Below are 12250 nucleotides of genomic sequence, written 5' to 3'. Positions count from 1 at the left end.
TGTGCTGGGTTAGGCAGTGCATCGGCGATCCTTCCTCTTGCTTGTGCTGAGCTGGACTGGGCCTTAAGCATTTACACATGCTCAAGGCCTTCTGGTCTCGCTCTCTCCGAGATTCTCAGGTTCAGAGAATCTCGGAGAGAGCGAGACCAGAAGGCCTTGAGCATGCGCAAATGCTCAAGGCCCAGTCCAGCCCAGCACAAGCAAGAGGAAGGATCGCTGATGCACCGCCCAGCCCAGCACAGAAGAGGGAGGATCTTCGGGCACCGGCATTGGCATGTCCTGTGCGTTGGTGCTGGGGCCGGTGCCCAATCGGGGTAAGGGATATCATTTTGGTGCTCAGGGTGCATGTAAGATCGCGGGGGGGGGGGGGGGAAGGGGACGATGACTCGAGCGGGGGGGGATGCCGGATCGCGGGGGGTGGCACTCGTAAATTGAGTCAAACTCGCTTTCCGAGGCACCGATTTTACAAATGTTTTGCTCGTCTTGCAAAACACTCGCAAACCGGTGCACTCGTAAACCGAGGTTTGACTAAGTTAAATAGCACCAGTCCCAGTACAGATCCCTGCGGCACTCCACTGTTTACTCTCCTCCATGGAGAAAAATGATCATTTAACCCTACCCTCTGTTTTCTAGCCGCACACCAATTCCCAACTGAACTTTGCCACCTATCCCATGACACTAATTTTCTCAGGAGCCTCTCTAAAAAAGCTTTCTAAAAATCTAGATACACTATATCAACCAGCTCACCTTTATCCACATGTTTATTCACACCTTCAAAGAAACACAGAAACAGAGTATGACGGCAGAAAAGGGCCGTCGGCCCAACAAGTCTGCTCACACAAATAACCTATCCACCTAAGCACTTCCTCGAAGTGAATCCACATGTTTATCCCATTTATTCTTAAAATTGAGCACGTTGTTGGCCTCTCTACCTGAAGTGGAAGATCATTCCATCAATCAACCACCCTTTCAGTGAATAAATATTTCCTAGTGTCACCATGAAATCTCCCACCCCTGATTTTTAGCAGATGCCCTCTTGTCGCCGTAGGTCCTGTGAGGAAAAAGATGTCTTCTTCCACCTCAATACGGCCAGTAACATATTTGAACGTCTCTATCATGTCTCCCCTCTCTCTGCGTTCCTCGAGAGTGTATACTGCAACTTACCTAGGCGTTCTTCATATGGGAGATCCTCGAGTCCTGAGACCATCCTAGTGGCCTTTCGCTGAACCGATTCCATTCTCAGCACATCCTTTTGATAGTGTGGCTTCCAAAATTGAACACAATATTCCAGATGTGGTCTCACCATGGACCTGTACAGTGGCATTACCACTTCGGGCTTTCGGCTGACGAAACTTCTCCGGATGCAACCCAGCATTTGTCTAGCCTTGGATGAAGCTTTCTCCACTTGATTGGCCGTCTTCATATCTTCACTAATGATTACTCCCAGGTCCCGTTCTGTAACAGTTCTAGTTAAGGTCTCACCGTTCCGAGTGTAGGTTCTGCATGGGTTTCCGCTACCAAGGTGCATAACTTTACACTTCTTGGCATTAAAACTCAGTTGACAAATAGTAGACCATTGCTCCAGTAAAAGTAGGTCCTGTGTCATAGTGTCGGGCACGGCACCTCCACCCACTACATTGCATAATTTAGCATCATCGGCAAATAATGCAATTTTACTCTGAAGTCCCTGAGGCAGATCCCGTACGAAAATAAATAGGATTGGACCCAGGACCGATCCCTGTGGTACTCCACTAAGCACCTCCGACGTTTCGGAGGGAGTACCATTTACCACTACCCTCTGAAGTCTGCCACTGAGCCAGTCTTTAACCCATGCAATTAATGTTTCTCCTAGTCCCAGCGAGCTCATCTTGTTCAATAATCTACGGTGTGGGACACTATCAAAAGCCTTACTGAATTCCAGATACACTACATCCAGGCACTCTCCCCTATCTAGTTTTTTCGTTACCCAGTCAAAGAAGCTGATTAGATTGGATTGGCAGGACCTTCCCTTTGTAAATCCATGCTGATGGAGGTCCCTCAGCCTCTCATCGTCCAGAACCGTATCCAATTTGTGTTTAATCAACGTTTCCATAAGTTTACACACTATTGATGTAAGACTTACCGGCCTGTAATTTGCAGTCTCTGACCTGCATCCCTTTTTGTGAAGCAGAATGACGTTAGCTGTTTCCAGTCTAATGGGACTTTTCCCGTGCTCAGGGAAAAATTGAAGAGCTTGGCTAACAGTTCTACTAGGACATCTCTCAATTCCCTAAGCACTATGGGGTGCAACTTATCCGTTCCCATGGCTTTATTCACTTTGAGCCTTGACAATTCTTGGTAGATGCTGCTGGTGGAAAATTCAAAATTCCTGAACGGGTCTTCCGAGCTCTCCCTTGTTTGCAGCTGTGGACCGGATCCCAGCATCTCACAGGTAAATACTGAGTAGAAGTATTTGTTCAGTAGTTCGGCTTTATCAGAGTCTGATTCTGCAAAGTTGCCGTTGGGTTTGCTCAGGCGCACTATCCCGTCAGTATTCCTCTATCACTAACATACCTGAAAAATGATTTATCCCCTTTTTTAATATTCCTAGCTAAATTTTCTTCCATCCGGAGTTTGGCGTTTCTGACCTCTGTTTTAACAGTTCTAGATTTCTCTAGATAAGCTTCTTTGGCTTCTGGTTGTTGTGATTGTGTGTAGGATACAAATGCTCTTTTCTTCTGTTTTACGAGTTCCGAGATCTCAGCAGAGAACCATTGGGGTTTGTTATTTCTCCGCCGTTTACTCACAGTTTTTATAAAGAGGTTGGTTGCTTCCTGTAGGGCAAACCGCTGACTACATTACCTCCACAGAGCTGACTACAGAGCTGACTACATTACCTCCAGGGCTGGGGAGGCCAGCCTCCGCCCACCCGGCGAGTCAAAAGGACGGCGAGGGTTTGGTCGCCGTAGGAGTAGGAGGTTTAGGAGGGGCCCGCTGCTGTTGCGGCCTCCGAGGAGGAGGGCAAGAAAAGGCAGGCGTAGACCTTTGCGGGTACCGCCACGGAGGAAGGCGGTAGGAATTGGGCGGAGCGGGTTTCGCCTTAGGTCGGACCAAGAAAGCAAAGGAGCGTACATGTTCCGAGAGACGCTTAGTGGCGGCCTCGATGGAATCGAACAACTCGTTCCCGAGACAGGGAAGGTTGGCTAACCGGTCCTGCAGGTTAGGATCCATATCAACAATGTGGAGCCACGCCAGGCGCCGCATGGCGACCGCAAAGACCGAGACCCTAGATGACAATTCAAACGCATCATAGGAGGCCTGGAATATGTACAGCCGCAGCTGCGCCAGAATATCCACAAGCCGGTGAAAATCCGCACGGTGCTCAGCAGGCAAATCCGCCTCGAAAGGGGGAAGAGTCTTAACACACCACTTGAGATAGGATGTAAAGGTAAAGCTGTAATTCAGGACTCTGTTTGCCAGGAAGTACGTATGCATGGGCAGTGCTAGCAAACTTGAGATCTTCAATCAAGTTTGCTTGAAAAACACTGTCCGCGACGGGGCTCCGTGGATGACGTCACCCACATGTAGAGAATATGCTGCCTGCTTGTTCTGGGATAATAGGGGGTATTCTGGATGCTGGGAGGGACAGAAAGATGGAGTAGCGTTCCTAGATGGATACCGAACAGAGATGGGGGCACAGAAGCAATGCTGGATAAGGGACACACAGATACATAGAAGAGATGCTGAATAGGAAGGAAGCAGAGAGACACGGACACAGGGAATCAATGGTGGATGAAGGGGGGTAGATAAGGATAAAGAGGGGAAATGGTGAACATGCAAGGAGAACAGAGAGCCACAGAGGGAAAATGCTAGACAGGACAAATGGTGACACAGAGGGAGGATGGAGGGTTCACATAGAAAGAGAAAAATGTCTAATGGAAAGGAGATCTTGGAAAGGCAGTTACGAAAAACAGAAAAGAGGCCCTGCACCTAAAGCAAATAGAAACATAAAATGCTCAGACAATAAAGGTAAAAAAAAGGTTTTTATTCTGAGTTTACTGAAACATACATCAGCTCCAGAAAATGAACACTTCCAATATCTTGGTCATAATTTGGTTTTGATTTATTTTTCTTGCCTTCATATTTCTATTACTGCTCTGTGCTACTTTTTTCATATTCTTTGAGGGTATTCCTGTGACCAAAGTGCAGAATTCTGCTAGTTGCTAGTAATTTCCATTAATGTGTACGCATTACTTACCAATAAATGTAGCCAGACCTCAGGATCCTCCACGGCCATTCCAAATTTATACCCCGAATACCTTTCCCTTTCTGTCAAAAAAAGTCCTCACTGGTTGGCCTTCAGGCCTCACTCATTGAGGTGGAAATCTCACTCTTTCAGACAGGTTGCCCCTGGCATATCTGGAATCTGATGGAGGTAATTAATGCATTAGGTCCGCATTATTATGAAAATATCAATGAATATTATGGTTATGTAGGCCTGCCTTACGATTCATGTTTTTCCTCATATATGGTTGCAGGCCTATAACTAATAATCATAGAAAATATGGAAAGAAAAGGAGAACTCAGAGTGGAAATGAAATGCTGGGGACCGATGAAAAGAGCAAGAATTTGGAGACTGGATGAGGGAAGTACATGAGGATTGGGCAAATGACAGAGAGAGCAAGAAAAATACGATGAAACCTTCCACCTAATGTGTGGCGGCGGCCAAAAAAGCAAACAGAATGCTAGAAATTATTAAAAAAGGGATGGTTAACAAAACAAAGATTATAATAACGCCCATGTATCGCTCATCTGGAGTACTGCGTTCATTTCTGGTCTCCTTATCTCAAGAAAAATACAGTGGTGCTAGAAAAGGTTAAAAGAAGAGCTACCAAGATGGTAAAGCGGATGGAACTCCTCTCATATGAGGAAACACTAAAACGGTTAGGGCTCTTACAGTTTGGAAAAGAGACAGCTGAGGGGAGATATGATTGAAGTCTACAAAATCCTGAGTGGAGTAGAATGGGTACAAGCGGATCGATTTTTCACTCCGTCAAAAATTACAAAGACTAGGGGACACTCGAAGTCACAGAGAAATACTTTTAAAACCAATAGGAGGAAATATTTTTTCACTCAGAGAATAGTTAAGCTCTGGAATGCATTGCCAGAGGATGTGGTAAGAGCGGATAGCGTAGCTGGTTTTAAGAAAGGTTTGGACAAGTTCCTGGAGGAAAAGTCCATAGTCTATTATTGAGAAAGACATGGGGGCTTACTTGGATCCAAACTGGAACCAGCTAAAAAATTATTGAAGACCACTGATATAGATGCAAAGAAGTACACAGAAGACCCAAAGTCTTGTGCAAGGTTTATTTTTTTAAATGCATAAAGTTTAGCTCATTCTTCTGGGTCAGGATTTCATGCCTGTTTCTCTTTTTATTGCTTGCATACAGGACCTACAACATTTTTCTAGTTTTGCTGAAGAACAGATAAAAACAGGAGTGAAGGAGAGGTGTGTTGGAACAAAGAGCAAAGTGCAGGACTGTTGACAAATGCATCAAGTATGTACCGAATAAGCATTCGGTCACATATGCAGATGTGTACACATACAACACCAACTACCCATACAAGTTTTTTGTATGCAAAATATCGCTGCAGACCCCTGGTGTCGTTTGCATATTACTTGGTTACTACAGTGGTTCTCAACCCAGTCCTTGGGGCAGAACTGGCAGTCAAGTTTTCAGGATATCTAGAAAATAGATTTACATGCACTACCTCTTATACTGTATATACAGATCTCTCTCATGCAAATTCATTATGGGTGTTCTGAAAATCTGACTGACTGGGTGTGCCTGGAGGACAGGGTTACTGTATTGGCTGGATTATGAAAACACAAACACCCCCTTAGGAACCTTGTGCTATGCTTTAACTCAAAGGCTTAATGCAGGGCTTTCTGCATTGGCCCCTTTGAAAATAAAAATGTTTTATAGCCTTCAGTTCAGAATCCTACTCCCCTCTGCTCACCACCCTAGTCAGCAGTTTAACCACCCTGGCATCTTGTTTATATTGTAAGCCCACTCGAGCAAGGACTGTCTCCTTGGTGAATGAACAGCACTGCATACATCTGGTAGCGCTCTAGAAATAGCAGTAATAGCTGTAGTAGTAATATCGGATATGGGTTACTTGATTATTGCCCATCCTTTATGCAGGCAATATGCCAAGTATTAACAAGTCAACTGTTATCCAATGGCTTCAGGAGGCACAACTAGGGAAAGACTGGGCCACTTCCCCTACAGAAAACATTTGATATGGAGGGAGATTAAGTGAAAAACAGACCGATATATAATGGATAAAAAGAAAGCCAAGCCACATGGATCCAGTCAAGATATATTTCCTTTAACTGAACAGTATATTTTGGAATTTAAAAAAGCCACCATAAAACAGGACCAACTTTGCACAGGTAGTTATCAAAGAACATGTATGCAGATAAACTACACACTGGATTTAGCTCACCCTGTTTGTGTATTGCAAAATACATATATTTTCATGTATAGCATTCTGAGAGTTTTGTACAGTAGCACTCCGATTTAGGAGCCCTTTACTAAGTTGTGCTTAGAAATGGGCTTAGTGTGTACTAAACATTTTTAGAATGGCCAATAAAAAATGGTATGTTTCTATTTTTTGGAAAAAAAATAAAATTATATATATATATATATATATATAATTCTTATTCAGTTATCACATACCAATGTCAGCATTCTAGCTAAATAGTGCTTCTATGGCCATTTTCCACTCCCAAAAATTTTCAAAAAAAAAATATCATGTCCTTAGTGCATATGGATGGCATAACTAACATTTATTTATTGAGATTTATTAACTGCCTTTTCATGAAGAGATTCACCCATAGAAGTTTACAATATAAAGAATGGCTAGTCAAATGCAAGGAGCTAATAAGGAAGGCAAAGAGACCTTGAAAAGAAGATTGCACTGGAAACAAAAAACAAACAGCAAAAACTTTTTTAGGTATATTAAAAGCAAGAAGCCGGGAAGAGAATCAGTTGGACCACTAGATGACTGAGGAATAAAAGGGGCTCTCAGAGAAGATAAGGCCAAAGTGGAGAGATTAAATGAATTATTTGCTTCGGTCTTCACCAAGAAAGATGTGAGGGATTTACCAGTGGCAGAAATGGTATTCAATTCTGATGAATCAGAGAAACTCTAACAAATGTCTGTAACACTGGAAGATATGAGTTAATCTGACAAACTAAAAAGTAGCAAATCACCTGGACTGGATGGTATGCATCCCAAAGTACTGAGAGAATTGAACTTGCAGAGCTACTGTTAGTAATTTCTACTTATGGATTAAGAACTGGTTGATAGACAAAACAGAGAGTAGGTTTAAATGGTTAATATTCTTAATGGAGAAGGGTAAATAGTGGTGTTCCCCAGGGGTCCGTACTGGGACCGCTGCTTTTTAACATTTATCAATGATCTAGAGATGGGAATAACTAGTGAAATAATTAAATTTGTTGATGACACAAAGTTGTTAAATCGCAAGAGACTGTGAAAAACTGCAAGGGGACCTTGTAAAACTGGGAGACTGGGCTTCAAAATGGCAGATGACATTTAATGTAAGCGAGTGCAAAGTGATGCATGTGGGAAAGAGGAATCTGAATTATAGCTCCGTTAGGAATCACTACCTAGGAAAAGGATCTAGGTGTCATCGTTGAAACCCTCAGCTCAGTGGCAGTTAAGAAAGCAAATAGATTGTTAGGCATTATTAATGAAATGGTGTGGTAAATAAAGATGAAAATGTTACAACGCCCTTGTATCGCTCTGGTATGACCACACCACTGTGTGCAATTCTGGACACCGTATCTCAAAAAAGATATAGCAGAATTAGAAAAGGTACAGAGAATGGCAACAAATGATAAAAAGAATGAGATGACTTCCCTATGAGGAAAGGCTAAAGCAGCTAGGGCTCTTCAGCTTGGAGAAGAGACGAGTGATATGATAAAAGGTTTATAAAAAAACTGAGTGGAGTGGAAAGGACCCCCTTGCAGTCAGGTGTCAGGATATCCAGAATGAATATGCATAAACCTGATTTGCATACACCACCTTCATTATTTGCAAATTTCTTTCATGCATATTCATTGTGGATATCGTAAAAACCTGGCAAGGGGTACTCCAGGATCGAGTTGAGGAACACAGCACTAGACCACTCTGCTGACATGTCTTATTATTTGATGCTAACATAACAAAAATGGCCTAACATAGCTTAGTAAAAGGGCCCCTTAGTTATATGCATAATAGTGGGAGTAGTTTAAGTAGAAAAGCTGTCAAATCTTAAAGGGGGTTTTTTTTGTTTGTTTTTTTTTTTAACTAAAGCTTAGCACATCCTAAATACTAAGAAGCCCACAGGTATAAAATGGGCTTCTTAGCATTAACCACATGCTAATTTGGTTAGTCCACTAAGCATTAGAGAAAAGGTCCCTTAGAATCAAAGATGAAAAGTGATTTTATTTTTAACTTCTTACTATAAATTGTCTCAAAATAATTTAGACTGCTACTTTAAACCAAAAGCCCCAAAAAAACACCCCTGGAGCTACAATAAAAGTATCTCTTAAACTACAAAATGACAATTTAACAAATACAGCTCTCCTTCCGTATTCACAGGGGCTAAGTGCAGAGCCGGCCCACGAACAGGGAAAAATCGCAAATAAGTTTTTGGGCCGGCTCTGACCCACCCCTGCTTCCCTCTTGCATCCCCGGACCTTAATCTGGTGATCTAGCGGTGACGCAGGGCAGGATCGATCGTCCTACGCTCCTACCCCGCGCAGAGCCGTCATCAAAATGGCTGCTGTGAGTTCCCGTTGTAGTCTCGAGACTACAATGGGAACTCACGGCAGCCATTTTGATGACGGCTCTGCGCGGGGCAGGAGCACAGGACGAACGATTCTGGCCCATGTCACCGCTAGACCACCAGGTAAGGTCTGGGGAGGTTCAGGCAGCCTGCAAAAAGAAGAAGAAAAAAAAATCGCTAGTAATTGAATTCGCAAGTAGGGAAACCGCGAATCCGGAGGGATAGCTGTACTCCTATTTTATATGCTGTTATATGCTCAAACATGTAGCCCAATGCATATTCAGACATTTATGTTAATTAAAAACCATCAAATCCTAATCTCAGCCCCCACTTCCTGCTTCAACCAGAATTTTCTTCTATAAAAAAAAACCACATTCATAAGACATTTGTAATGAGACAGGAGCAATATTTTCTCCCATGTTCAGAAAGGAGAGGGGAGGAAATCAGCTGGCACTGTAGTTCTGAGAAGACTAGACTGATTTCATTTGCAAATGTATCACACACCATCTGCAGTTTTTTCCATCTACAATAGTGCCAGAAAATATATTACATTTACAGAGAGAAATAAAGGTTTACTCAACATCATAAGCCTGAGAACTAAGCATATCTGCTTTAATAAATATATGGTCACCACAAAGGGCGGGGGGAAACTTTAGTAAAGGCCCTGTATATTAAAGATCCCCAGCACTTATTAACTGCAATAAACAGTTTTATGAAGAACGCAGTATGTTCATCTATAAACCATTTTGGAGAAACCAGAAAAGTAATATATTAAAATAAATTAAATCTCTACCTACCATAATACAAGCTGCTTAGGTCTGTATCTACAAATACGTACATCAATTAAAAATAATTAATAAATGAACGCCGACAGCTTTTCCATTAGAACTTTGTGGAAATATATAGATACAGCAGAAAAGGATATGTAAGGACCACATTGTTCTTCCATATCAAAAATGGCTCCAGCTTTGCAGTATCAGTTTTACACAATGTAATAGAAAAAAAAAAATTTAATAAATAATAACCTGAATGTGTTTAATACAGATACATGCACTTGAAACTAAAAAGCACCACAGCTTCAGTAGATCTTATGTACCGAAAGAAATATTTAGAGACCCCCTTGCAGGAAAAAAAAAATAATCCACACTATTGGCAAAGATCTCAAACATTACAGATCCACAGTTGGGTGTGCCTCTGCTGTGATAGCAACAGGGTGGATACCATGACTTCCACAGCTAGATTTTTCTCCATCCATCAAGATGTTCCTTAATGAACGCTACCTTTGGCTACATCCAAAAGGATGCAACACCATAATATTAGAGGATCCTTCAAGAGTGCACAGCAAGCATTTTAAACCCAATTTGTCAATAGTGCTTTGCCAGCATGCCCACGTCTCTCAAATACAGTACTGGAAGAAAACCACCGATTCCAGTTGTTCTGCACCCACCGAGGAAGGTCTAAAGGTGGCAAGACTGGACTCGCACGTTTCAGTCCTTGGAGAACTTGGAGAGCAGTAAAGAATCGAGTCATCCTAGTATATGCTTTGCTCTTCCCAAGTCAGCCAAGAAAAGGCTATGACGATGTCTGTGGGAGGCAGTTTTCAGATGAACTCACTAAAGAGCAGCAGAAGCATTTTTTAAAACAATTTCCCCCCCCCCGCCCCCCAATATCTGTATGGGGGAAAAGCATTTTAAATTTTGCATTTCTCCCCCCCCCCATTCCACTTAACCATCCCCTACGCATTCACAAATACTGCAGGATGTCGAATCAACCTTAGAAATAGGGGGGGGGGAGAAATCGTGGACTTGCTCCCACAGGAAAGAGACATTTCTAAAAAGGCTCCCGTTATCACTTCCACTGGCGAGACACACACCAGTTGATGGAGAGTGGTTGTCGTTGGGGGGGGAGGGGGGTCGATTACAAGGAAAGGCAGATGATAAAAAAGAAAAAAAAAAAAGAATGCATGCCACGTAGATCTGGCCAAAAATATGCACCTTTTTTTTTTTCCCCAGCTCAACGCCTTGCTTATAGTTAAAACCCCAACTTAAATGTCAAAAAACCCAACAACAAGCCGTGAATCGATTCAACAGACGTCGGTAGGCGACTTGTTTCCCTAAGAAATGGCGACTAGAGATCGTGACAGTCGCGACAAGAGCCTTCCGACACTCACCGCTCTGCTCTCCCAGGAAGACCAGCTTGAATTTCCTCAGCGGATTCCCGAAGTCTCCTCCCGCAGACATGACGGCAGCGGGGGGGGGGGGAGGGGGCGAGGAAGAAAGCGGCGAGGAGAGGGGGGGGGAAACGAGACGCCGAGGGCGGGCGTGGAAAGAGGGGGGGGGAGCTCCCCCGGTAAGTGGAAAATAACACCGTGAAAAAAACACCCCCCACCGAGGGAAGGGGGGGGAGAAAAGCCTCGAGTCCGGCTGAGTCACAGGGGCCGCGTCGGGAGCGCTGTGGTGGGGCCGCCTCGAGCGCGCGCCGGCCAGTCGCCACCGCAGCGGAGCAGAGCGAAGTGACCGAGTCTGACTGGCGAAAGCCTCGCCCGAAGACCCGCCCCTCCCGGCTTGCTCCGCGCTAGCGCGCAGGCGCAGCCCCCGCCGGCCGAGCCGGAGACTCTCGCAAACGCAGCGGGGGAGGCGGGGCCAGGGCGAGGCGCAAGCGTGAATGACGGCCGCTGGGCCCAATCGGACGCGAGGATGGGCAGGGCGCGGCGAAGGCGACGGCTGGTTGTGCCGTCGTTGGCGGAAGGTTGACTTTGGGGGGGGGGGGGGGGGGGTTGGTGCCTCAGGTGAAAATAGTTGGTAAACCTTAACCGCAAAAAAGGTGCCAAGTGGCTGTTTGACAGGACACAGCTTCCCTTCGTGTTGGCTGAAAATCGAAGCGGTTGGCCTTTGAGCAGGGCTGGCCCAACCATTAGGCAAGGCTAAGTGGTGGCCTAGGGTAGCAGCTTCGGGGGGGGGGGGGAGCAAAACAATAGGTTCTATCACCTACACAAATTCAAAAGAACCATTTTAATAAAAATGTAGTGATAAAACAATTCTATTAAAAAAAAATTTATACAACCATAATTGATAAAATAAGAAAAATAATCCACTTAGTGAATGACTACCAATGCTTATGACACCAACAACTACTTATCACATATAGCGCTGAAAGGCGTACGCAGCCCTGTACATTTTGACATTTATAGACAGTCCCTGCTATGAAGAGCTTACAATCTAACTTGCACAGCCTATAAGACTCCTTCCCCCACCAACCACCTCTCCCCATCACCAAATACAAAGTCTCTCCTGAGGGTACATCCTGTTCCTCCTTCAGGATGTACCAGAATCAAAAACCCCTAACAATGCTCTTCAAATGAGTCCATTCTTCAGGTGAAGGTGCTTATCTGTAAACTGTTGCATTTCCACA

At 44.1% G+C, this 12250-nt stretch overlaps 1 protein-coding gene across 2 annotated transcripts in view; it reads right to left on the bottom strand.

The window, feature by feature from the left end:
* RAB6A (RAB6A, member RAS oncogene family) overlaps positions 1–11539 on the bottom strand; it is a 165985-nt gene extending 154446 nt beyond the window's left edge. Inside the window, exon 1 of one of the 2 annotated variants that reach the window (XM_033947851.1) lies at positions 11010–11539. In XM_033947851.1, the coding sequence (XP_033803742.1) occupies positions 11010–11079 (70 nt within the window). In that variant the 5' untranslated portion in view covers positions 11080–11539. The remainder of the gene's footprint in view (positions 1–11009) is intronic. The other variant, XM_033947850.1, reaches the window with a different exon arrangement.
* Positions 11540–12250: the final 711 nt, after the last annotated feature.

Source organism: Geotrypetes seraphini, chromosome 6 (assembly GCF_902459505.1).
Source record: "Geotrypetes seraphini chromosome 6, aGeoSer1.1, whole genome shotgun sequence".
Lineage (NCBI taxonomy): Eukaryota > Metazoa > Chordata > Amphibia > Gymnophiona > Dermophiidae > Geotrypetes > Geotrypetes seraphini.
Note: the sequence above shows the minus strand (reverse complement) of the source record. Positions and strands in the feature narration are given on the sequence as shown.